Source organism: Epinephelus lanceolatus, chromosome 21 (assembly GCF_041903045.1).
Source record: "Epinephelus lanceolatus isolate andai-2023 chromosome 21, ASM4190304v1, whole genome shotgun sequence".
Classification (NCBI taxonomy): domain Eukaryota; kingdom Metazoa; phylum Chordata; class Actinopteri; order Perciformes; family Serranidae; genus Epinephelus; species Epinephelus lanceolatus.
Genome location: NC_135754.1, coordinates 28,859,173 through 28,887,139, shown reverse-complemented (window position 1 = coordinate 28,887,139; position 27,967 = coordinate 28,859,173). Strand labels below are relative to the sequence as shown.

The following is a 27,967-nucleotide window of genomic DNA, read 5'->3' as shown; positions in this document are numbered from 1 at the left end:
GATTTATACCTAAATTTTCAAATAAATGTTTCACACTATCATAGGTATACTGTTCACATCTGAAAGAGCCTTCTTGATTGCTGTCATAATCTCTGATGCCCACATAGAATCTTTCTGACCCTGATTTGCACATGCACATTGTGTTGAACTGTTAATCTGTCTTACCTAGTTCATACTTTTTTTTTTTTTTTTTTTTTTTAGAGCCTTCATCACTTTTTCCATGACATATAAATGCTCTAGTGGATGCTGGCCTGGGAAAACTGAAATGGCAATATTATTTTTTTCTTTTTACAAGTTTTTGAAAGTTGCTTTGAATGCTGCTGCACAAATGTGACAATGTCCAATAACTGAACTGCCTCTTCATTTGTGATTTTTATCAATTAGTGGGGTATTCTTGATCCAAAAAAAGCAATGAATTTAAGGTGAACTGCGCTGCTGAAATTCCACTTCATGAAAGTAGTCCTCTTTTTTACCACTTGGATGCAATGGGGACATCAGTGGAAACCAAACACCACAGTGACAGGATTGCAACACAACAGGTTATATCTATCTGCCAACTCTAAGTGTTCAACCATCTGTATTCTACCTCTCTGTTTTAAGATACAACAGGGAAGATTTTTTCATAACATATCAATGGAAGGAAACAAACAGAGCCAGGCAGGGACACCAAGCTGACAAACAAGCCAACAAGTCCTGCTGTGCTCCCTGCCAAAAAGTTGGGGTACCTCTAATTGCTTTAAAAAGATGTCACTTACCTTTAACACACACACACACACACACACACAAAGTTTGTCTATATGTTTATTTCAGCGGTATGAAAAGTCATGATACATGTTTACAGATGACAAGTCTTTTATTCTACAATGTGAATATATAATGTAGCTTAAATGCAGATGCAGATTTGAAAAATCCCATAAAAGACAATATGAAATGACTCAAACTATGGAAGAAAAAACACATTTACTGGTCCTTAGAAAATTAAGACTTGGTGTATAGTATGCTTAGTATAATGTATCAGTAAGAAACAAAACCAAAAGCACTTAAACAGCAGACATCTAACCACATTGTATTTTCACAGAGGAGAACTTGATTTTTAAAGAGCTACATTTAAATTTTAATATATTTTACTATGTATTTGATCGACTCACTGAACAGCATAATTGTGCACAATACACATTAAAGGCATGTATATTACTAAAGCACCACCACATTGGTGTCAAAGGTTAATACAGAGTATATGTGTTAGATGTGTAGCAGTGTGTAAAACATGCAGAATTACTAAAAGACTACATATGTCAGAATTTCAGTTAGGGCTGGATAATACACTGATAATATATGATAATATATCAATATGGTGATATGACACCAGATATCGCCTTCGATTTTGGATATCATAATATTGTAAGCACTGACTTTTCCTGGTTTTAAAGACTGCATTAAAGTGATATAATCTTCTGAAAATGCCAGACTCTTGCAGCCTTTTTGTTATTTGCCTTTATCCAGTTTGAGAATGTAGTAATAGCGAACTCTACAATACCATCCCAATAACGATATTGATGTATTTGGTTAAAAATGTCGCCCAGCCCTAACTTTAATTCAGAACAGACCAAAATCTGTTCATAGTACAATTGCCCAGTGTGATGCTGACTTTCTCTCTCTCTTTTATTTTCTTTTTGTTGCCAACATTGTTGAAGATGTGGGCATATTGATGAAAAAACTTGATTGGAATTGTCGCTGGACAAAGTGAGTGGGAGCTCTGCTAATACATTCAGTGTGACTGCTTTCAGTGTCAAAGATAAATAACAATGCACAGTGTCTGCCTCGTGTAAGCTAACATTAATTATTAATAACAATATACATATTTTGGTTGCAAAGGCTTTGTAATGAAGACTATGAACTGCAGCAGTCAGTCGTCAGAAATAAATTATTTTAGATTTTCCACTGTGGGTCCACATATTTGGTTCGTAACAAGTCAGTGTGAACCCTCAGCGATCTGTATTGAGCAACAGTAGGTCATTGTTTTCTTTGGCCCAGACCAGTGGAACTGAAGTATAGGTGTGAACACAGAGTACAGATGTGTTAGTGTCAATGTTAAATGAAAAAAATGGCCAAATTGCGTTTTTAAACTTGAGCACTACTTGTAATCTGCATTGGTCCATATTGAAAATATAAGAACTAAAAACACACTTCCTGATGTGATGTAGAAAATGAAGAAACATTTGTTGATGGTTTTAGTCACTCTGGTCCAGTAGCCAGGCTTCCCTTCTTCCTTCCTACTGTCTAGGAGCAGAGTCAATGTCTTTTGCACTGCCGTCAGCTCATCTGAGACCTTCATCAAGACAATGGACTCCATCAATTGGCTGCTGCTACCCTGCAGACATGATAAAGTGGACTGGTTATTTAAAAAGTATTTTTATAAAACTCGGTTTTCTATGCAGTAGAAAGACATAAATACTTTTGAAATTGGTGCTACAGAACACAGAGAAAAAGGGCTGTGGTATTTGCTTTTGCCCAAAAGGTAGAAAACCTACAAAATGCACTGTGCTGCACTGGACCAATAAATGCTCCTGCTGGTGGGTGATGTTTTGCGAGCTTGGGTGTTTTGAAACGTGAGGAAAAGAAATTACAGCTGGCTGGTATCAGACGACCTCAAATCACAGGAAAACTGTAAATGTGTAATCTGTAAATATAAAACACCTTCCACAAATACAAAAAAAGATTTGTAAACTCACAAAAATATTTTGCAAGTATAAAACAGATCTGCAAATACACAAACACATTCCACAAATAAAAAAAAAAACTGTGAATACATTAAATTAATTTGCAAATAAATGAAAAGCATTTGTGAATATCTTCCTAACCTCTTAACCTTGAAACACTAAACTCAAGGCCAATAAAGTAATATGAAAAAATAAAAGATGATGCCACATAATAATAAACAACGAGTCTCTGGATACAGTAGCGGACAGTGATACCATTCAATTGTGTTTTTGCATTTTCATTTGGACACAGATTTTTTTTTATAACAGTGTTGGGATTCACTGCTGGACAGATGATTTGTTATTTGTGCAGATCTAAACTGGACATGTAGAGGCTTTTCCTCTGGGTCTTGCCATCTGAAATGGTGGCAGAGACTGCATGTTCTTTGTTCATCAAACAAATGACAGCATTCATCTCCACAGGATGCCTCATTGTCACACCTAAGTGAGAGTCTGTCCCACGGACACAGTTTTCAAACTTGTTTGGGCACTACTGTGACACTGACACGTGACTCTGTGATGTCACCAAGCCAATTTAAGATTAAGTGTTGTTTTCATCTCTCTCTTGCTCCTGGACCACCGAAGGGGACTCTTGTGCTCTCTTGCCCCTCAACCATTTAAGGGGGCTCTTTCCCATTTTCTCACCTCACAGCAGGAGCTGGAGCTCTGCTCTCAATGTGGCCTGTTAACTGCAGACACAGAACATGATGACCAGACAAGTTAGTGTGCCAAACATAAGGTTTGCAATTAACTTTCCAACAACAACAAGAACCAAGTTGAGTTAGCACCAGACCTCTAACTCTACAAGGATATCGAGCAACTGGTCTCCTCGGATCTGCACCTTCAAAGCAAGGACACAGCAAAGACTGCATCTGGAACCACAGTACTTTCCAGCCTTCAACTCCCAGCTAACAAAAGCAGCACTAAGCAACTCTTCTCTCCACTGACGGATTGATAATGTAACAAATGGGCATATTTCTAACAATGGGTGATTTAATATAATGAAGTCACATTGTTTAACATAATTAATAATTATTATCAATAGTTATTATTTCTGGTAGCCATTTTGATACTTTGAATCACAAGTCTCTAATAATTGGAGATCTGTTACTAGGTCAAATGCCAACAACAGTGTGCGTGGATGTAAATTTTCTTGAGAATAAAGGAGGGAGAAAAAACCCCACTTTCAAATACTCTCACGTGCATGTGGACTAGGCCTTGTATTGTACTACATGAATTGTTTAAGAGTCTGTAAACTGATGTTTTGATATAGCTTTGTTGTTGTTACACACGGCCCCCTTTTACTGCATTTCATCAAGAATTTTTTCTGCTTATGGACTCTTCATTCACCATGGGGGCATGGAAGAAAAGCAAAGTTTTCTTCAAAAATTCAACATAACACAAGGTGAGGAACTGATGTACACATGGTCAGTTTGTTGGTGAAGTATTTCTTTAACCTTTAAAGTGCAACCTGAGCCTAACCTCTTTGGCCACAGACAGCAGTTCAGATGGAGGTTCGTCAGCAGGTACATCACAGACACAGGCACAGTGATTCAATTTCTTCACCTCTGAAAGGATATGATCGACACAGAAAGTTGTAGCATATTCAAAATGATGTATTATAATGGTAATGTACAGTACAGGCCAAAAGTTTGGACACACCTTCTCATTCAACGCGTTTTCTTTATTTTCATGACTATTTACATTGTAGATTCTCACTGAAGGCATCAAAACTATGAATGAACACATGTGGAGTTATGTACTTAACAAAAAAAGGTGAAATAACTGAAAACATGTTTTATATTCTAGTTTCTTCAAAATAGCCACCCTTTGCTCTGATTACTGCTTTGCACACTCTTGGCATTCTCTCCATGAGCTTCAAGAGGTAGTCACCTGAAATGGTTTTCCAACAGTCTTGAAGGAGTTCCCAGAGGTGTTTAGCACTTGTTGGCCCCTTTGCCTTCACTCTGCGGTCCAGCTCACCCCAAACCATCTCGATTGGATTCAGGCCCGTTGACTGTGGAGGCCAGGTCATCTGCCACAGCACTCCATCACTCTCCTTCTTGGTCAAATAGCCCTTACACAGCCTGGAGGTGTGTTTGGGGTCATTGTCCTGTTGAAGAATAAATGATGGTCCAACTAAACGCAAACCGGATGGGATGGCATGTCGCTGCAGGATGCTGTGGTAGCCATGCTGGTTCAGTGTGCCTTCAATTTTGAATAAATCCCCAACAGTGTCACCAGCAAAACACCCCCACACCATCACACCTCCTCCTCCATGCTTCACAGTGGGAACCAGGCATGTGGAATCCATCCGTTCACCTTTTCTGCGTCTCACAAAGACACGGCGGTTGGAACCAAAGATCTCAAATTTGGACTCATCAGACCAAAGCACAGATTTCCACTGGTCTAATGTCCATTCCTTGTGTTTCTTGGCCCAAACAAATCTCTTCTGCTTGTTGCCTCTCCTTAGCAGTGGTTTCCTAGCAGCTATTTGACCATGAAGGCCTGATTGGCGCAGTCTCCTCTTAACAGTTGTTCTAGAGATGGGTCTGCTGCTAGAACTCTGTGTGGCATTCATCTGGTCTCTGATCTGAGCTGCTGTTAACTTGCGATTTCTGAGGCTGGTGACTCGGATGAACGTATCCTCAGAAGCAGAGGTGACTCTTGGTCTTCCTTTCCTGGGTCGGTCCTCATGTGTGCCAGTTTCGTTGTAGCCCTTGATGGTTTTTGCGACTCCACTCTACACATTTAAAGTTTTTGCAATTTTCCGGACTGACTGACCTTCATTTCTTAAAGTAATGATGGCCACTCGTTTTTCTTTATTTAGCTGATTGGTTCTTGCCATAATATGAATTTTAACAGTTGTCCAATAGGGCTGTCGGCTGTGTATTAACCTGACTTCTGCACAACACAACTGATGGTCCCAACCCCATTGATAAAGCAAGAAATTCCACTAATTAACCCTGATAAGGCACACCTGTGAAGTGGAAACCATTTCAGGTGACTACCTCTTGAAGCTCATGGAGAGAATGCCAAGAGTGTGCAAAGCAGTAATCAGAGCAAAGGGTGGCTATTTTGAAGAAACTAGAATATAAAACATGTTTTCAGTTATTTCACCTTTTTTTGTTAAGTACATAACTCCACATGTGTTCATTCATAGTTTTGATGCCTTCAGTGAGAATCTACAATGTAAATAGTCATGAAAATAAAGAAAACGCATTGAATGAGAAGGTGTGTCCAAACTTTTGGCCTGTACTGTATATGTAATAAAATCATATCAGTAAAATATAATAGTAGCAATAGAAAACTGAATAACAATGGTAAATTGAGTTTAGATCCAAAGGTTTGTAGAATTTATAATCTCACCTCCATCACAGCTGTGTATGTCGTCTTTGCTCCATTTACCTACACAGTCCTCACTCAGGCTTTGGACATTATTTGCTTTGTTGTCTTGGGATGTAGAGTCTTTCTCTATCAGATACATCACCAAAATCGTCTCCAGGAGGCTCAGCAGCATCAGTCCAAACATCCCAATACAGTATAATGCTGAAGGGGGAAGGCCATATCATTAATGTGGACAAACAACGACACATTGACTCAGTATTTGTGCTGTTCCATATTAAGTGAAGTCAGATAGAGTAAAGACTTTGAGCTTCTTTACCTATAAGTGGAATCCTGTCTGAAGAGCAAGGCAGAATGTCATTGAGAATAAGCTGCATCACAGTGACAGCAAGCAGCACAGTGACCTTGAAGCTGAGCTTCTCGCCCCCTGTGTCCGAGATGAGGAAGGAGGCCAAGTCCAGACAGAAGAAGAACAGGATGGGCAGTATGAAGTTGACGATGTATAGGACAGACCGCCTCCGCATGGTGATCTATGAAATGTATTTAAGGGTCCGGAGGTTGATCTCTTTACTCATAGGCTTTCGCAAAAAAAAAAAAAAAAAATGCAGTACCCAGGTTGCAACAAAAAAAAGAATCTGCTCATGTCTGCAGTGGTTGAGGAAGCCTTGAAATGATTTTCTTAAAGTGATTTTGATCAACGTACACTACTCAAAAAAATTAAGGGAACACTTCACACACACATACTCATTTACATTACCAAGCGGGGACAACTTCCGCCTTTCTGCTCCAACACTGACTGACAGCTGACTCCACTCATTCACACTCACCACTGCCCCAGGGCCGCTACCATATGCTATTTACAGAGATAGCACTGGTGATCTGAACCGGTCAGTGGCGAAAATAAGCACTTTTATACGGGACGCATTTGCCCCCATTACCGTTTTAGCTCGTTTCGTGGCTCAATACTGAACCAATTTTAGAACGAGTGGTACCCATGAATCATACGCACACATACACATGGGGAAATGGAGCCCAGGTTGAAAAATACCAAAGTTGTCCTTTAATCATCACAGTATAACACCAAGTTAGTTAAACTTCAGGGATATCAATCTGTCCACTTAGGAAGCACAAGTGATTGTGAATCAGTTTCAGTGACAACAGGTGCAATGGAGAGGCAAAAGCAAAAGGGAATGGTTTTACATGTGGTGGCCACAGACAGTTGCTCACTCCTTATCCTTCCTGACTGATTCTTCTCTAGATTTTTGTTCTGCTGGTGTCCTTGACACTACTGGTAGTATGAGGCAGTACCTGCAGCCCAATCAGGTTGCACAGGTAGTCCAGCTCTAGACTCACAAGTCAGTCTTTAGACGCTTTGCTTAACTAAAGACTGATGACTTTCTCCCTGATTTTGTGTTTAGATGGGCGGATATAATTTCAGAGTTTAAAAAAACTCCCTACGTTGCAGAACCAATAGTAAATCTGCAGGGCGGTCCTTTGGTGGCTCGCTGAACTCTTGTGCTTGTAAACATAGTCCCACTAGAAACACGTGTAGCGGTACAAAATAGTTCAGCCTTGCTTGCAGAAAACGCCGTCAAAGTTAGTGGATGTTTGTCGCATTTGCGGCGACACATTCTCGCCAACTAAAAGAAACAAACATAATCCTTTACAAGGCCATGACTCATCCGGCCGGACTATAGAGGGAATCGCCTTGTTGTTTACAAATACTTCCGGGTAGAAAACCAGCAGAGCTTTTAGCTATATATATATATATATATATATATGTGTGTGTGTGTATATATATCCTGCCTTCCTTGGATGTGGTAGCCATTTCTCAGGCTCCCTCTCTGAAATCGAACCCTGATTCCCCGTTACCTGTGGTCACCATGGTAGGCTAGAGTCACCAAAGCGGCGCCCTGGGGGGCACCCCGCATGGGTTTTGGGTCTGATAAATGCACGCATCCCCGGAGGTCAGCGCTCGTTGGCATGTATAAGCTCTAGAATTGCCACAGTTATCCAAGTAACGTTGGAGCGATCAAAGGAACCATAACTGATTTAATGGCATTTTTCACATCACTGTATCACCATTTAGACTAATCCGATGTTTGTAAAGTCTATAAACACAATGATTGAACAAACATTACTATTTCTGTGTGCACGTTTACTTTAGCTGGGCTAACCGTTAGCTGTTAGCCCTGTTAGCCGTTAGCGGTGTCTGTAATAGGTAATAACTCATTAAATGGTCCATGAAAAAAATATCTTATCCAGCGGATATCTTAGTTACAACATGATTGAGCTAGCAAAGCAGTTTTGTGTTGCTGTGTGTGGTATTTATTCAGTTTTGGGAAATCACGATGTCTAGAAAGCATCAGTGGCTGCAGCTGTCAGGGACAGCTAGCAGCAGCAGCAAAGCTAACATCAGGACGTCATCTGTTAAAAGCCTCTCATTGTCGGATACAACATGAAACTACTCCAGTTAGCTCAATCATGTTGTAACTAAGACATCCGCTGGAAAAAATATTTTCTTCACGGATGAGCACACGTTTGATAAAACGGAGTTTAATCTCTCGGCATCCATTTTCAAGCTGTGTGTTTGTTTCCTTGTGAACGAGAAAAGGGGGAGTGCACATTTCCGAGAAGGCGTGTCCTTTTCAAAAAGGCAAAAGGCGTTGCTTTGTTGCCGGCCGTTTTCGCCAGTGTGTTAAACACACTTTTGAAAGGAGTGTCCCCAGACTATCAGAAGGCGGAGATCTCTGATTGTCTGGTGGCGAGACTAGTCCAGCTCCTCCAGGATGGCACATCCATGAGTGCTGCCGCAAGCTTTGCTGTGCCTACCAGCACAAGAACATGGAGGAGATACCAGGAGACTATCCGTTACACAAGGAAAGGTGGACAGGGCCGTAGTAGGGCATCAACCCAGCAGCAGGACCGTATCTGCTCCTTTGTGCGAGGAGGAACAGGAGGAGCACTGCCAGAGCCCTACAAAATGGCCTTGAGCAGGCTATTGGTGTGCATGTTTCTGACCATCCTGATGGTGAGGGTGGCATGAGGGCCCAACGTCCTCTAGTGGGACCTGTGTTCACAGCAGAACACCCAGCACCATGCAGCTCATTTGGCATTCACCAGAGAACACCAGAATTGGCAGGTCCGCCATTGGCACCCCGTTCTCTTCACAGATGAGAGCAGGTTTACACCGAGTACATGTGACAGGCGTGAAAGAGTCTGGAGACACCACGGTGAATGTTATGCTGCCTGTAACATCATCCAGCATGACCAGTTTGGCGATGGGTTAGTGATGGTCTGGGGAGGCATATCCTGGGAGGGTCACACAGACTTCCATGTAATAGCAAGGTGTACCTTGACTGCTGTTAGGTACCAGAATGATATTCTGAGAGTGAATGTCAGACCTTACGCTGGTGTAGTGGGCCCTGGGTTCCTCCTAGTGCGGGACAATGCCCAGCCTCATGTGGCCAGATTGTGTAGGCAGTTCCTGGATGATGAAGCCATTGACTGGCCCTCTCGTTCCCCTGGCCTAAATCCAATTTAGCACCTGTGGGATGTTGTGTGTCGATGTATCCGACACTGCCAAGTACTGTCACAGACTGTCCAGGAGCTCACTGATGCCCTGATCCAGGTCTGGGAGGAGATCCCCCAGGACACCATCCGCTGACTCATCAGGAGCATGCCCACACACTGTCCGAGTGCATACAGGCACATGGGGGCCGTACACAATACTGAGTCACATTATCAGTTGCCGTGATAAAATTCATGCAATTTGGATCAGCCTGTCATTTAAATTTTTTACTTTGATTTTCAGTGACATTTTTGAATTTAGCCCTCACTGAGTGAGGTTGGTTTTCACTGACCACTATTACGTTATTTTGTTCTCAACACATTATACAATAAACATCAGTAAAGATTTTCAACTTCAATAATTTGTTTGTCAAGCTCTGATGTGTGATTTAACTGTTGCCTTAGGTTTTTTGAGCAGTATATAACAGCAATGTATCATTTATACATGATTATATAAAAACAATGTGGCATCATGAGTAGTGTTGCTTGATGAACCTATAGAGAATTAATTCCAGAGGGTGCAGCTTTTCTTGGCTTTGTGGAGCTTTATTGCAAGGTTCAGGTCATTGCTTTGAGGTCCAGCTGCAACTTTACTGTTTTGGTTATAACAGCCCAGGGCATCTGCCAGGGCTTGAGTGTTGTTGCCGTGCTGTAAATGTGCTACATTTCAGCTTTGCTGGTTCCTGGTTGGATGGAGCTGGAGGTCACCAAGGAACAAAGGTCAGCAAAGGAATTATATGTTGCTTCATAACTGTTGGATAAGTAAATAAGAAACTTTTGTTCCAGCTTCTTGCAACTGGCCGAAAAAGGATAATGTGTTATTGCAGGTTTTAGTAAAAGTAGCAAGTGAAATATTAATAAGTCTACATGTACATTTTTGTCGAAAAAAAAAAAAGTTTTAGCAGTATAACCCATTTAATACTTACAGTGTAAACAATCATGCTTTGATTGCAGCTAAAATTGTTGATGGTTTTCTCTTTGACAGTCATGCCAATGAAGAGCCACTCATACTGGGTCCGCATCACTTTAAGAGCCCACTGTGTGTTCTTTGTAGCACTGGACTCTGCTACAAACTTTATTTCTTTATCTGAAGAAAAAATGAAATAAAAATAAAACTTTGAGGTTTCTTATCAGCTCAACAAAGAAGGAGTGTATGTATGTGTTGGTGTGTTCATGTGACCATAAACTGTCAAAAGTGATTACAGCACACATATTAATTCCAACACAAAATATACACATTTAGATGAATGTCTAGAAACTTTTAAACATAGCAGGTTACGGGCTCACCAGAGTATACACCAGACTTGAAAGAGAGATTGCAGCTCTGAATGTCGAAAGGGAATTTGAAAATTTGCATCCTGCAAGAGCTGACCAGCACCAGATCATTCCTAAATTCAACAAGACCGTGCCATTTAACGGTGAGAAAAGGAGTTGGGGGGGACTTGTCTTTCTCTGTCCTGTAAGAAAACAAATGCAGATATTATGGCAAAAGCATTAAGCCTCTACCTGAATTTCACATAGCGTATGATCCATTATAACACAAAGTATGAATCTACATAACCCACAATAGATTCAGTTGACTATTTTAGTCAAACTCTTTAATTTCCTGTGATCTACCACTAGAACGAGAGGCCAGTGTTCTGTCAGTTCAGGGATTCATCCCTCAATCCTGCCGCAACAGCATGCAGTTCACTTTTGTACCTCCAATAACTATCAGAAGAGTATCAACCGGTGTCACACTCCTGCCCCAGGCACAGTGTCTGGATGTACAAAGACGTGTGTCTGTGCAACCAATAAAATGATCTGTGACCAGAAGTGGGTACAGTTTACACCAAAAGTTATGTGTAATCAGGCAAATGTTGTATTTTCTAAGCTAATATTCACTGGCATTGCAATTGTTGGGCCTTCAAAGCATTAAATTCATTTAACATTGGCATATAATTAATTAGGAAGTATATTTTCACATCCTCATGCTGTACTTTTCATTTTTCTGTCTTTTGTAATTCTTTTTTTTTCTTCTTCTTCTCAGAATTATGTTTAATCGAATGGCTGAACCCACCAACCACCTTGTTGCTATCTGTTTAAATAACCATGAAATGCTTGCTAGTGTTAGTGAACACTAAGTTAAAGTTCTATGAAACCTATGGCCGCATGTTTCATTTTAAGCAGATTAATACTGACTAATATACAAGGTAAAATATTACATTATTATTTTTTCAATCTTTTGACAAAGTTTTTAAATGGAGGAATTGAAAACATATGGCTAAAAACAACAGGTTTTAAGCTTAACTTTGAAAGAAATTCAGTTGGGGGCTTTTGTCAAAACACTTCTGCACATGACGCCTCATCCTAGATAAGACAGTTCCCCTATTTTTTCAATAACCTGTGATAAACTAAATTATTTTACCTTGTGGTCATCCAAAATGATATGAATTGATTTGAAAATACATAATGGCTGACACAGTGTTGGGAACTTATGATTGAAAGTACGTAAATGGTTATCAGAAATGATTAATGATTATCAAAATCATTATTAACAATGATAAAATAATACAAATAATGGCTGATTAATTAATTCAGTCCCATAAAAGATACAAAATGACCTAAATTTGGAACTCTGATAATTAAAATAACAACAATATCAAAATTAGCATAGCAATAGTAAAGATTGAAAGATTTTGGAGTTCTTAACGTGGCAGAGGTTGAAAATATTCCCTTTGTGCAATATAAAAATCCACAGCATTTATGTTCCAAAAGTATTTATTCACAAGAAACAAGAAGAAGATGGTCAAATCAAAGATTGCTAAGGTTATGCCTCAATATGTGATCAGTAGATTAATAATAGAACAATTGAAACATGTAAAGTGGAAACCCTGAAATCCCTCTCTGAGTGTAGTTGTTTCAGGTAGCCAAATTTGGTATATATGTTTGTGATCTATGTTGTATAAAGATGCCGGGTTAGTTTACATAATGTTTAGTTGCATGCAGAACCCTGGGTCTGTGTGAAGCATTAACTTACTAACACCAACTTAGCTTAAGCAAATCCAATAACCCAATAACCTGACTACAAAGAAATCACAATAGAATTCACTGAACAACATAAAATCAGCTTGCACCGTTAATGTGCTATGGTTAAATAGGCCCAGTTGTTATGTTAACAGTCCATGAATGGAGGGGGAAAACAGACACTATGGTGTACTGCTTTTGTTAGCTGGGGGCCATCATGGGGGATAAGGAAGGCTGGAAAGAATTGTGGTTTTAGTATAGTCTTCACTGTGCTGTATTTCAGTGTTGCAGGACAGAGGATACTGGTTGTTCTTTTGCCATACAGAGTCATCAGTATCGCGCTTATTCAGCTTTGTTCTCCTTTGTTTAAAAAGTCAGTTTGTAAACTTTGTGTCTGCTGCAGGCTCTAACTTTCTGGTCTCATCTACCACTTAGAAGAGTTCTGTGCTGCGAGTTTTAAGTGGTCCACATGTGCTGAGAGCTAGGCTGCAGTGAATAACAGTGAAAGTGAACAATAACAAGCAGGACATATTGGTTTCCACTACATGATTTGCTTTCCTGAATAACATATTTGACTTAGGGTACACCCCCACTATGAACACAGGACCTCCCTATCCAAGTGGAACTAAGTAAATTGGTGGTGAGTATGCTTTTCTGTTTTACCTTATGGTGGCTCTACATGAAAAGTCACGAGGTGAGCAAATTGATTACAATTCATCCTGGGGGAAACATGAATGTCCGTCCCAAATTCAATAGTTGCCAAGACATTTCACTTGAAACCTTAATGTCAACCTCATGGTGCTGCTAGAGAAAAAGTCAGGGGATCACCATTGTCAGTAGAATTAATTTTCCAGGGACCATGAATATTTGTACCTGACTGCATAATAATCCACCAAACAGTTGCTGAGATATTTCAGTCTGGACATAAGTGGTGGACTGAGTTTCTGGCAGACCGGCATTAACATGCTGCTGGGGGCAGTTCTCCTGCAGGTTTTTTTCAAGAACAGGATTTCTTGGTTAGGTTACAGAATTGCCCTTTAGGCAAACTTCTCCCATGTGCTTTTGCTATCCAGAGACAAGCTGCATGCATAGCTTAAAAAAAAAAAAAAAAAAATTTTTAGCATAGTTACCCTGTTTTCCCACTTTTCCTGTCTTGTTGTCTAGTAGCAACATTTAAGTACCCTTTGATTTTTAAGTCCCCCAACAAAGTTGTAACCCCCTTAATTCCTAACCTCCCTGATGCATGCACCCTTTAAGAGTTCTATTGATTCTCAGTGTACATAATAAGTACACTGTAATTTGCTGGAAATAAAGTACAGTGTTACCATGTATTCAAACCTTAGCATGTCCACTAGAAGCTAAACACAACAACAACGTAATGTAATAAATATTGCATATAGTCAGCATATTTAAACCTTTTGCATTTATGTTTTGGCATCTGAGTGCTTCAGTTTTTGTGTAATTTCCAAACAGTTAAGTGATGCTCTAGTAAGTTTATGTGGATTTATGAGTGTGAAAACATGTTAAAACTTACATCTCTTCAATAGTTAGATCTGGCCTCCATAATAAATCTTTTGGAACTGTTATTTCTTGAATTCCACAAAATTTAAGTGGATTCCACTGAATGTGTCCATTTTGCCAGCCCTACATAGGAAAACAAGGGAAGGAGGGGATGAGGAAATAAGGAGAAAGGAGGGAAAGAGAAAGACAGAGTGATACAATGCACTTTGCTGCAAACAATTTTATTTTCCACTATATGGAGCTTTATCCCTATCTTTATTCGAGAGAGTGGTCTGTCAGTTTGAGAGCATTATTTATTGATTTCACGTTCAAAAACCCTGCCCTCACACTCAAATAGCCTCTGCTTGTGTTTGGATCTAATCTGTTTCTGCTCAAACTGTGTGCTCGCACTCAGATACCATGTTGCACGCACTCAGAAACAATGTTGCTTGCACAGATTTCCTGCTCAAGCTTCGGCTTTTCTCCTCGCACTCAAACTGTTTCTGTGCGCTTGCGGAATTTCTGCTCTCAGATTTCTACCCTGTGCTTGGATTTTTTTGTTTAACAACCCTGTCAAAATCCCCCAACCAATAGAATGCCAGATTTACTGTTGACCAATGAAATGATCCCTGCCTCCTTGTGGGTGCGCTCGCTTTAGTATTAGAGCATCCCGTCCGGGCGGGTAGGCTACTCTTTAACCGGGTTCATCCACTCCCACCCTCCAGGGCTTTATTAGATGTATATATATATATGTATGTGTGTGTGTGTGTGTGTGTATGTGTGTATGTGTATGTATATGTACAGTACAGGCCAAAAGTTTGGACACACCTTCTCATTCAATGCGTTTTCTTTATTTTCATGACTATTTACATTGTAGATTCTCACTGAAGGCATCAAAACTATGAATGAACACATGTGGAGTTATGTACTTAACAAAAAAAGGTGAAATAACTGAAAACATGTTTTATATTCTAGTTTCTTCAAAATAGCCAACCCCATTGATAAAGCAAGAAATTCCACTAATTAACCCTGATAAGGCACACCTGTGAAGTGGAAACCATTTCAGGTGACTACCTGTTGAAGCTCATGGAGAGAATGCCAAGAGTGTGCAAAGCAGGAATCAGAGCAAAGGGTGGCTATTTTGAAGAAACTAGAATATAAAACATGTTTTCAGTTATTTCACCTTTTTTTGTTAAGTACATAACTCCACATGTGTTCATTCATAGTTTTGATGCCTTCAGTGAGAATCTACAATGTAAATAGTCATGAAAATAAAGAAAACGCATTGAATGAGAAGGTGTGTCCAAACTTTTGGCCTGTACTGTATATGTGTGAATGTATATATATATATTATACAACAGCCGTGACGATATACAGAACGTCACTCCCTCTCGTGAGATAGGCCTATTGCTTATATAGCTATATAAATAAGGGATAATGTATAGTGAGCCGGTGACTGTTGAAAAATAACTCCCGACAGGGGAAGAGGGTGGGAGTGGATCAACCCGGTTAAAGAGTAGCCTACCCGCCCGGACAGAATGCTCTAATACTAAAGTGAGCGCACCCACAAGGAGGCAGGGATCATTTCATTGGTCAGCAGTAAATCTGGCATTCTATTGGTTGGGGGATTTTGACAGGGTTGTTACACGAAAAAATCCAAGCACAGGGCAGAAATCTGAGAGCAGAAATTCCGCAAGCGCACAGAAACAGTTTGAGTGCGAGGAGAAAAGCCGAAGCTTGAGCAGGAAATCTGTGCAAGCAACATTGTATCTGAGTGCAACCAACATGGTATCTGAGTGCGAGCACACAGTTTGAGCAGAAACAGATTAGATCCAAGCGCAAGCAGAGGCTATTTGAGTGTGAGGGCAGGGTTTTTGAACGTGAAATCAATAAATAATGCTCTCAAATTTATAGACCACTCTCTTGAATAAAGATAGGGATAAAGCTCCATACCACTAATGATGAACAGGTGAGAATGATTGTTTTTTTTTTGTTTTTTTTAAAATGCTTTCATCAGAAAAAAAACTTACCATATAAACCCAAATGTTGGTAACAAAGGTCTGGTCGATCTCTCTCTATGAGCAAAGAAATACAGTATGGGTGAAAATCCTTCTAGCAGCACAGTTATATTCTGACCATGCACACAGCAGAACTGTCAAAAGCTTAACACTATGGGAGTTTTTAATGCAGCTACAAGGAGTTTTTGACTGGTTACAAAAAAGTGTGACTTTAATACTGATGACGCTATATAATCTACATAAGCAAATGAGACCATCAGCAAGAACAGTGGCTATTTTTTAATAGTTTGCCTTAATGCCTTTCAAGTCAAACAACATAATTCACATCACACAGACTGGAGGAGCCTATGTTTACATTTTTAAACACAATATTTCACAGTAAGTACATTAGCCAGTTAAAAGGAAATACATTGATTTTTTTTTTTTTTTTTTTTTGACATTATATTTTGTGGTTAGGGCTGATACTGAAGTAAGATCAGCAAGGAAAGAGAAAAGAATTGACTTAAGAACAAAAATAACATAAAAAGCATGGTGCTTGAGCGCAGGCAAACTGATCCTGAATTGGCTTTTTTCCTCCTAGACTGGTATGTAATATGTAATATTTTATTTATGAAATATGCTACATTGCAAGACTTGGTTTTATATCAATAAATATAAATTTATGTTAGAGGCAAGTTTTTACTTTGTCCACCACCGTCTTACGACAGTTAATAATCTTACATAGCCTCAAATAGATACATGACCTCATCGCTATGCATCTTGCAAACACCTGTGTTTAAAAAAGGAAATGGTGCTAGCCAGATTAAGATATTTATGACAGGAGGTGGTGTTGCTCACGGAAACACTTGTCCAGTTCCAGTTAATACACCTTAAATTTAAAACAAAAATGATTACAGACAATCATGCTCTCTACATGTTGGTGGTAGGTGTCAGCTAGATGGCAGTGTAACTTCTGCCAGAAAAGTTGGAATGAATAAGGACACACAACTGTGTAAACCCAATTTGGGATATGACTGCATTAAACTGATAAGACTATTAAGCTGGATTTTTTCTTCGGAGTCAAATTCATATATATATACACAGCATCTGCAGTGTCTATGTTTCCCAGTATTTGATGTTGCGCACCTTTCAAGCCACAAAACTGCAGGGCATTAAGTTGATATGCGGTGGTACGGCAGGTACGAGAGGTGTCGAGGGTGAGTCTGTAAGAGAGATGGTTGGCTACAGCCAAGTTGAGTTGAGTATACAGATTAGTAGCATTAGATGGTTTCAGCAGGGCAAGCCCCCGAGGGACCTTCATCAGTCAGTCACCACCCACAGTACTTAATTCATATGGCTGCCAATTAGTTTGCTAACATATGAAAGCAGAATGCCAGTATTATAGTGCTCGTATATGGCCATTTCCTGGAGCCAGTATGGACTAGTGTGGACACGATACAAACTGAACTTTCAGAATACAAAAGTATTGTTCAATCATTTTGTCCTTACATGGCCTTCATTTCCACAGAATGTGATGAACTCTTCGAACAAGAAAGATCAATGAACCCAGTCCTTGACAGTGGAAATGATCATCATCATTAAAAAGGAAAATTTGACAGAAAATGTAAAGCTTCATTTGAAACTTACCACATCTAGGATACCATAGATCGACATTTGGATGTGTATCTTTGTAGTCTGTTTGTAGTCTGTAACAGGTCGAGTAGTGGTGTACAGCTCCTTGTTTTTGGTCAGGTTCAGGTAGTTTACAACATCCTGATAACTGCAGGTAACCTCAGAGTCCACCTTATCTACAGCAGAAACATCAACACACATCTTCTATCAAGGACTTTTCTCTTAAAAGGAAGAGAAATGCAGACTTCCGCGCTCCTTTTTTTAATTGTAACCTAAGAAATTAATCACATGTAACTGAGCAGAAATTACTAACAGTAGTCTCTGCAGGTAGCCACTGCTTCTGGATTCATCATCAAACCTTGGAAAGCACCAGCTCACAAAAATCTACAGTAGTATCCAGTGTTTGTGGTCATTATGAGATGGGTGTTGGCAGAACTGCAGGGCCTTCTGTCATCAGTCCACTACTAATGCATAATTGTGAGCATTTTTAAGCATTTGAGTCTAGGCTATGTTAAGGCGTGGGATGAGAGTGCAGTTCAAAAGTGTTCACAACTTGTCATCATGTCTTTACAATCTTTAAAATTGTGTTCATTGTCTGAAGTTGGTAATGAAGGTTTCATATTCCAAAAGACAAGACTTTGTTTAAAATCAAACAGAAGCCCCAAAATGACCAAAAATGGAGATGTTGTCATGAATAAACTTGACACCTCACTATTACCAGCAGAAGCTGTGGCTCGACTGCTGTGGGTATAATCAATGTCAAATACCATACTGTCTCCATTTCATTACTTTCAAATGTATTAGGCTAAGAAGTGGAAAACTAGAATGTAATATGAGCATTATGTAGTAAATCACAATTGATGTTGATAGTATGTCATAAAAATGAAATAAAAAAATTATAGTATCATATGTCATAAAAATATAGTATAATACGCTGTAAAAAAAAGTAATAACACATTATCTTACAAAATATCTTTGTACAATATGTCATAAAAATGTAATTTAATTGTTTTTTTTTGTGTGTGTTTTTTTTAAAAGCTGTAATAAAAAATGTGTGTGCACTTTTCCTGTGTGGTCCTCAATCATATGCTTCCCTAAAAATTGCACTGAGTCATCAAAACTTTGAGAACATGTGATGTAAGATTTTTGTTTTTGTTTCAAAATGCTGCTAGTAGTGGGGTGGCTTAGCTCAATATATCACAACAATCATTCATTTTGTGATGAAAGCACAAAATTTGGTACATGTGTTGGTGGATATATTTTAAACAAATCTGGATATTGGGGCATCGCAAAAACACACCCTACTTGCCGTAGCAACCATTTATTCAATAAAATTAGTCAAAATATTTAAATGATTCTTTACAATATTTTAAAAATGTAATCATGTATTAAACTAAGAAAAATACAGTTAGACACACTCACAGTTCACATTAAATTAAGAACAAGCGCAAATTCGCAATAGCTGCAACCTCATACATGCATGCATCCACACAACATGCATCCACACAACCTCAAGAAAAGCAAAATTTTCATTTTGAAATGCTTAGTATAGCGCCACCTATGAATGAATCCTGGTCATTTTTTCTGGCATAGTAACTCATGGTCTCTACTTGCAGTATGCAAATTTTGAACATTTTTGGTCAAGTACTTTTTGAATTATTCAAGAAAAGCTTTGTGGACCGACGGACCGACCGACCAACCAACCAACCAAAAACTGGCTGCCATTGGTTACTGGCATGGAATGGTTTGGCTGAAGCCAAACCATTGGATTTTTAGCTATGCCGCCCAATTTATTAGTTTGTTAGCAGAATTATACAAAAACTGCCTGACCGATTTTCACAAAATTCAGTGGAGGGATGTAACACATGCCAACTTTAAATACATTAAATTTTAGTGTTGATCCAACTCAGGGGGCGCGTCCACGGGCCGCCCACACATGCCCGCCCATTCACCTCCATTCATTTTTTGGATGAGGATTATGTGAAAACTTTCCAACCAATTTTCACAAAACTTGGTGGAGGCATGTAGCATGGTCCAACTTAGAAGCCATTACATTTTGGAGTGGATCCAATCCACGGGACGGGTCCATGGGCAGGTAGGATTCAGTTGCCTGCTGTGGCCACCAGGGGGCGAGTTTCTGATGCCCCAGTATCCAGATTTGTTCTAAATATATTTGTCAACACATCTGCCAAATTTGGTGCTTTTATCACAAAACTGAACGATTCTAGAAAAATATTGAGCTATGCTGCCCCACCAATCTGGCAAATGATTAAAATATTTTCATTTTTTGCTTTTTAAGGAGCAACACAGGAAGACAAGCCAAAGAGGAGCCCGTAAACTGTGAATGAGAAGCTAATAAAATGTTTTAAAAAGCTCGTGTTCTGTTGTATTACATTTTTATAAAGCTTCTTCCACTTTAATATCCCTCTAAATTATATTTGTGGCACTAAAACATGAAACAGCACCTATAGGATTATAGCCAAACCATTCCATGCCAGTAACCACTGGCGGCCATTTTTGGTTGGTTGGTTGGTCGGTCCAAAAAGCTTTTCTTGAATAATTCAAAAAGTACTTGACCAAAAATGTTCGAAATTTGCATACTGCAAGTAGAGACCATGAGTAACTATGCCAGAAAAAATGACCAGGATTCATTCATAGGTGGCGCTATACTAAGCATTTCAAAATGAAAATTTTGCTTTTCTTGAGGTTGTGTGGATGCATGTTGTGTGGATGCATGCATGTATGAGGTCGCAGCTATTGCGAATTTGCGCTTGTTCTTAATTTAATGTGAACTGTGAGTGTGTCTAACTGTATTTTTCTTAGTTTAATACATGATTACATTTTTAAAATATTGTAATGAATCATTTAAATATTTTGACTAATTTTATTGAATAAATGGTTGCTATGGAAACTAGGGTGTGTTTTTGCGATGCTCCAACATCCAGATTTGTTTGAAATATATCCACCAACACATGTACCAAATTTTGTGCTTTCATCACATAATGAATGATAGTTTAGCTATGCCACCCTACTATAGCGAGTTTCCATAAATTTCTACTGGGGGAACCCCCAAGGGTTAGATTATAGAGGGTGTTGATTTATATTTACACAGGACTCGCCATTTGAGATCCATCTGTTACACATCACAATTTAAAAAATGTCTTAAGTTTAAAGACTTATATAATTAAGGCTACAAGAATAAAAATGAAAACATACAATCACTGTGCACTTGTAGATTGTTTTTTACCCGAACATACCTTTGTTGTTGTCCGTATAGTCGACATAATCATTTGAGTTAACAGAGGTATTTCCACCTGACAGAAAAGAGTATACACGTCTTATCCTGATTCAACTATGGCAGTTTACAGTTTTGTTAAACTGTTAGCAAAATACTCTCAAAACACATTTTTCAAATCTTATCTGTAATCTTTAAACATCCTTAAATGTGATTTTAAAAACAAAAAGGATCAGCAAACCAACTTCATTAAATATATATTCTCCTGCTTTGCTCTGGTTGGTTTTAGCTGGTGTTGAGATTCCTTAATAACTGCTATAAATATAACTATTCACATATATAATTACTGTGCATTTTTTTCTGTACATACCTTCCCCAAAACTCTGGTTTGACTTCTGTTGATCATCAAGCTCTGTGTGCTCTGAGTAACTGGAGGTACTTCCATCTGAAAGAAACGAATAAACAGCTCTTTAGATTTAATATTATTTTCATGAACACACATCTCCTGCCTTCATACACAGCATGATTAAGTGCATCTGCAGATAGTTTCATAGTTGAGGTTTTAACTGGTTTTATGATCTTAGAGATTTTTGTCTCAACCCCAAAACAATGGAGGGGAGTGGGATTTCATCTGTGAATCTCACAGCACTGTAAAGCGACAATGAAAACATTTTGCAGCAACCGCTCTTCCCAGGAACAGTGTACTTGTAACTCTGAATTATCCACATATCACACTGTGAAAACCTTTTGAAGGGGATATTGCTTGTAGAATTATTATATAGTTTTTTATGCTCCATTCACGTCCATTGTATTGGGGTGACAATAGAAATGTCACAGCTGCATGCATCATACAGAATTGTTCCAGCTTACCTGTGAGGAAGAGCAGTAAGAGGAAATCTGCAAGCTTCATGACTGTGAGAGGTCTGCAGAGTTAATGAGCGTCCCTGTTTTCTCTGTGTTGACTGGAAATGTGTGTTGCAGTAATAATATTGCTGCCTTATATTGGAGAGGGCTGGGCAAATTTAATGTCCATCCCTGCCAACACCCTCGACACTTAGCCGCCTGTGAGCAAATCAATTCTGCCATCAGACCACAAGCTTCTTGCTACCACTGTTGTGGCTGTTTAATTTCCCAAGTAGTTTAATGGATGAGCTGTGTGTGAAGGGAGTGTGACTGACTGACTGACCGACCGACCGACCGACCGACCGACCGACCGACCGACCGACTGACGATCGATCGATCGATCGATCAAGGATAAATTGTTGACACACTTCATTTCTTGCCCATCTTTAACACTGAACATCTTCATCTCCACAATTGCTGCTCTTGATAGAGTTGCAAAGTAGAGGGAGCCACTGGTCCTGGAGGTCTCTGAAAAAAGAATAATTCAACAGCACTAAGGGTTTATTTTATGGCTATCAGATTTAATTATTTCACCTTATAATCTAAGAAATCATGTTGCTTTTTCCTTTTGATTTGAAAGATGGCTCTAAATACTTTGGTACCCATGAGCCTCAGCCACCGTTGCTGTTCAAGGATACAGTGAGCAGCAAAATAGTTGTACCAAATTCAGAATTCTTTGGTTTACTATAGGCTCAATGATCTCTGACACTGTACAAAGGCAGCAATGAGCTAAATTCTAATCACTATATTCAGATGCTGATATTTACCAAAAATAATAGAATAATTACTATGTTAGCACACTAACATTTGTGACTGGGCACTAAACACAAAGTATAGATGTCAATTTTCATGAAGCAAATTATTAGATGAATTAAGTGAAGTATTTCTGACCTAATGGTGGCATTAAAGGAAAAATCTATTACAATTCATCCTGAGGAGGACATAATAGTTTAAACCAAATTTCATGGCAATCCATCCCATGGTTGTTGAGATATTTTCACTCAGAACTACTAAAGTCAACCTGATTGTGGCACTGGGGGAAAAGTCAGAGAACCACCAAAGTCATTAGGATCCAACTGAGTGTACTGAAGTGTACCTCTGAATTTACTGGCGTTTTTTTACAAAGCCTAATAATTGGCTTCTACTTACGTGAACTGGCACTTGCGACATTCATTGTCCAAATTTTGAGCTTGGTGATTGAGTGATACTAAAATTCTTACTTACTTTAGGATTCATAATTCTATGTACACAGGTTTGTATGGATAATTCATGCAGGAGAATTTCAGAACTCAGAAGTGCTTGAACTGCAACATGCCTGACATCAGTATTAAATAGTAATTTGCAGTTCTATAGAAAATGAATGTCAGTCAGCAGCTCATTTTACTACTTTAGGTGTGTTTCTACCCTAACATCCATCAGCAGACTCTATCTACAGGACCACACTATATTTACACCACATATTCACACAAAGCCCACTATATTTAAACTGAGTGAGTACTCATTTTTATTGTTGGGCTGGTAATAGAATATCATATGCTATATCAGGGTCAACACAAGCAGCTGGTCAACCACATGGAGCTAGCGAATCAGCCACAGGGCATACGTTTTAAAAAAGCTACAATCGAGCCAACCCATTGCTCACATCTCAGTGGTCAAATTAATTGATGCTACAACTGCACTGCACCTATATTCCAACACTCATGGTAAATGCATTCAGACAGCCAAGACTGAGCTGACGGGGAGAGTTACCAATGGATGTGGCACAGTCTGTGGAGGGATTCATGTGTGACTTCATCTGATTTTTTAAATACACAGGGTATATAATGCCAGGGTTGGAAATAAAGAGTAGCCCTCACCAAAACGGCCTACTGGAAAAACACCCTAACGTCCTGATGGCCAATCTGTGCCTGAACACACAGAGATAAGATGAAAAAGAAGATAAAAATAATTTTCAGTGCCAAACACACCATGAACTGGCACAGTGAAATTAAATAGTGCATCCAGGCAGCCAACTCTGCATGGGCATGTATGCAATATGTATTTTATTAACAGCATGACTTACTTTCTGTCGCATGGCTTGTGTGTTGATGCACATGACCATAGGGGTATTCCAGAGAGCGGGTTTAGTGAAAACTCAGTATGTTAACCCTGAAATGAGGGAAACTCTGGGCTTTCAGTTCCAGAAAGAGAGGTAAGTCAAACTCTGAGTCAATCACCATGGCAACTGACTCTATGAACCTAACCTGCTCGCTGGCAGGTTTTCTTTAAGAAACCCTGAGTTCAGCCTGTCTCCTCCCTACTGCCGAGCCTGAAGCAAGCTGTCAGACAGACTTGGGTTGGCTGTATGTAGGAAATCCTAGGAAGTAAAACAAAAATGACACATGAGGAGTGTGACAAAATAAAACAAGAAACAAATATGAATAAACTAATGAATGAAACAAGAAATATGACAGAACTCCAGCAACACCAAAATCCTCTTGAATCACTAAACTCAAGACAAATAAATTAATATTAGAAACTAAAAGATAATAGTAATATACAGAAAGTCTCTGGATATAGGGTCAGACTGTGACACCTTTCAGTTGTTTCTTTGCGTTTTCATTTGGACACTGATTTTTTTTTATAACAGTGTGTGTGGATGTGAATTTTCTTGAGAATAAAGGAGGGAAAACTGTACTTTCAAATATACCCAGGTGCATGTAGACTAGGCCTTGTATTTTACTGCATGAATTGTTTGAGAGTTTGTAAGCAAATGTTTTGATAGTTTGGCTGTTGTTGAATGCAGCCCCCTTATACTGAAAGTCAGCAAGACTCTTCTCTACTTATTGATTCTTTAGTCACTGTCTGTGGGGGCATGCAAGGAAAGCAAAGTTTTCCTCACAAATTCACTGTAACACAGGGTGAATAATTAATATGTAAATCAGCATTTTTTAAGTTAAGTATTCTTTTAACCTTTAAAGTGCAACCTGAGCCTAACCTCTTTGGCCACTGACAGCAGTTCAGATGGAAGTTCATCAGCAGGTACATCACAGACACAAGCACAGTGATTCCATTTCTTCACCTCTGAAAGGATATGATGGACAGAGAAAGTTGTAGCATATTCAAAAGGATGTATTATAAGTTGTAAATGTGTCTGTTATAAAATCATAGCAGTAAAAGAGTAGATAGAAAACTGAACACTAACAGGAGACTAAGTTAAGATCCAGAGGTTTAATGCATATTTAATCTCACCTCCATCACAGTTGTGTATGTTTGCTATGCCCTGTTTGTTTCCACAGTCCTCGCTCTGGCTTTGGTGTTTATGAGCATCATTGTCTTTGGATTCAGTCTTTCTCTATCAGATGCATCATCAAAATTGTATCCAGGAGGCTCAACAGCATCAAACCAAACATCCCAATGCAGAAGGGAGAAAGACATACTGTTAATGTGGACCAATAACCAGACATTGAATCAGTATGTGCTGTTCCAGCTCATATGAAGTGCAATCCAAGAGAGTAATGACTCTGAGTTTCTCTGAGTATGAAGTTGAAGATGTAGAGAATGGACCGCCACCTCATCTTGATCTATGAAATGTTTTTAGGGTTAGGAGGTTGATCTTCCTACGCGAGGTTGCCAGAAACGAGATTCTGAATGACTGATATGTTGCTCCCTAACTGTTGGATATGTAAATAAGAAACTGTTTCCCCAACTTGTTCCAGCTTCCCACAACTGGCCAATAAAGGATAATTTGTTATTGCAGGTTTAAGTAAAAGTAGGAAGTAAAATGTTAAAAGAAAAAGTACTTACTGTGTAAATGATCATGCTTTGGTTGCAGCTAAAATTGTTGATGGTTTTTTCTTCTGTCGCGCCAATGAAAAGGCACTCGTACTGGGTCCGCATCACTTCACGAGACCACTGTGTGATCTTTGAAGCATCAAGGGTGGTTTCAAACTTTATTTCTTTATCTGAGTTAAAAAATAGAATAAAAATAAAACTTTGATGTTTCTTCTCAGGTCAACAAAGAAGGATTGTATGCATATTTTGGTGTGTGTTCACGTGAAAATACACTGTTAAAAGTGATTACAGCACTCATATGTATTCCAACACTAGATGAATGTCTGGGAACTTTTAAACAAAGCAGTTTTATTTATTTTATTTTATTTTATTTTTATACTGTTTAAAATTACAGGGACAGTGCACATTAATTTACTATCTGTAAATCTGTGTAAATTTAGCCAGCTTGGCAATTTTTTTAACCGTAGTCTCTGGGCAGTGTGATGACAACTACAACAAAACAAATACAACAGCATCACAGTACTGCTCATAGAACAAAGTACACTTCATAAGAGCCCATAAGATATAAACAGGGACAACAGTAAAAGTTTATTTATATATAAAACATAAAAACAAAGCACACTTAAAATTTCAGATTTTCATTTCAATTTCAGACTAAACAGCAGGGGCCCCAGAATTGATCCCTGAGGTACACCAAATTTACAACTAAGTGCTGGTGACAGTTTATCATTTATTTTGATACTCTGTGATCTGACCTTCAGATAGGACCACATTCATTTAATTACATTAGGGGACATTGAGAGCTTTGCAAGTAGTACACTGTGATTCATAGTGTCAAAGGCTGTATTTATATCAGGAAAATATATCCCAGATAACTCTCCCCTTATCTACTTAATATTTTATATTCTCCAGGCTAAAGCAGTTAACCCTATGGGCCTGAACGATGCATAGTGCGTCCAAATTCACACCTGTTCTTCTCTATGGATTTTCTCCACGACCGTGCGTCATAGTGAGAAGCAGAGCCATGCAATTGTCTACAAAATAAAAACCTGACAAATTTACTCATCTACAGCAAATTAAAAGGAAAAAAAAGAACTCCAGATTTCCATGCTTTTATTTTTGCTTCTAAATCAGAACCCAGGCAGCAGTACAAATGCTGCGTTTTTTGTGCCCTCAAATTCATTGTTTTCAATTTGACGCACAACAGGTGTGCTCAAACACCACAGGGACTCATTCCCAAGCGCCAATTTTTAGGGCGCAATGGCTGAGACACACTGAGATAAACAGAATTCAACTTTTGGAATGCAACAGCACGCTTCGCATGTCATTCACAATTCACTATTAGTATTATCATTCATGCATAAGGTAGACAATAAAGTATTATGCTATTCTATTCTATATTCCATACAGAATGGACCCACGTCCCACTTTTGGCCTGTGTGTCATCTGTACATGCCTTTGTCGTCTCCATAATTGTAATCATAATGATATGAGTTATGGGAGGCACTTCCACCTGACAGAAAAGAGTATACAGATCTTATCATAATTCAACAGTAGCAGCAGTTTACAGTTTTGTTAAACTGTTAGCAAAAACTCTCAGTACACAATTTTGAAATTGTATTGTATTATGTTATAAGCTTGTCTCGCACTGTTGGTGGACCAGCCCCCCACCCACCCTCCTTTTGTTTTTAAATAATATTGATGGTTTTGTTGTAGGCAATATTTTTTTGTATATTGTTTGGACCCGAATATTTTATTTATTTGTGTCAATAAAATAACTAACTAACTAACTAACTAACTATCAATGTTATCTTTTAACATCCTAAAACATGATTTTGAAATACATAGGGTCAGCAAATGAAATGTATTAACTATATGTATTTTTGTATGTAATGACTATGGAGCATTTATTTTCTGTACTTACCTTCCTCAAAACTTTGATTTGACTTCCACTGATCATCAAGAAGCTCTGTGTGCTCTGAGTAACTGGAGGTACTTAAATCTAAAAGAAAAGAGTAAACAGCTCTTCAGATTTAATATTATTTTTATGAACACACATCTCCTGCCTTCATACACAGCATGATTAAGTGCATCTGCAGATAGTTTTGAAGTTAAGGTTTTAACTGGTTTTCCATTTCAGATATTTTCTCTACCCTAAAACAATTTAATTTGATTGGATTTTATTTCCGAAGCTCACAGCACTGCAAAATGACAGTCAAAGGTTTCAGCAGCAATCTCTCTTCCCA

At 38.8% G+C, this 27,967-nt stretch overlaps 2 protein-coding genes across 2 annotated transcripts; both read right to left on the bottom strand.

Annotated features, from left to right (window-relative positions):
* Positions 1–805: 805 nt before the first annotated feature.
* On the bottom strand, positions 806–14,308 carry LOC117247542 (5-hydroxytryptamine receptor 3A-like). Its single transcript, XM_033612124.2, has 7 exons — positions 14,215–14,308; positions 10,962–11,131; positions 10,601–10,761; positions 6,424–6,634; positions 6,129–6,308; positions 4,242–4,327; positions 806–2,371 (listed from the first exon to the last, which is right to left on the bottom strand). Coding segments are annotated over exons 1-7 (1,047 nt in total). The 5' UTR covers positions 14,217–14,308; the 3' UTR covers positions 806–2,134.
* Positions 14,309–16,018: 1,710 nt separating this feature from the next.
* Positions 16,019–22,216, bottom strand: LOC144459431 (uncharacterized). Its single transcript, XM_078163494.1, has 5 exons — positions 21,915–22,216; positions 21,415–21,489; positions 21,067–21,123; positions 17,825–17,985; positions 16,019–16,255 (listed from the first exon to the last, which is right to left on the bottom strand). The coding sequence occupies exons 1-5, from the start codon at positions 21,952–21,954 to the stop codon at positions 16,136–16,138; spliced, it is 453 nt and encodes a 150-aa protein (XP_078019620.1). The 5' UTR covers positions 21,955–22,216; the 3' UTR covers positions 16,019–16,135.
* Between the last annotated feature and the right edge of the window lie 5,751 nt (positions 22,217–27,967).

Bases quoted from the DNA above. Each gene is read 5' to 3' on its own strand.
- LOC144459431 (XM_078163494.1), bottom strand. From the start codon at position 21,954: ATGAAGCTTGCAGATTTCCTCTTACTGCTCTTCCTCACAG. The intron at 21,124-21,414 runs GTATGTACAGAA...CTTTTCTGTCAG, and splicing joins AAACCAGAGTTTTGGGGAAG to GTGGAAATACCTCTGTTAAC. The intron at 17,986-21,066 runs GTATGTTCGGGT...TTTCTGCTGTAG, and splicing joins CTATACGGACAACAACAAAG to ATAAGGTGGACTCTGAGGTT.
- LOC117247542 (XM_033612124.2), bottom strand. The intron at 6,635-10,600 runs GTAAGTATTAAA...TACATTTCATAG, and splicing joins AAAGCATGATTGTTTACACT to ATCACCATGCGGAGGCGGTC. The intron at 4,328-6,128 runs GTGAGATTATAA...ATATCCTTTCAG, and splicing joins CATACACAGCTGTGATGGAG to AGGTGAAGAAATTGAATCAC.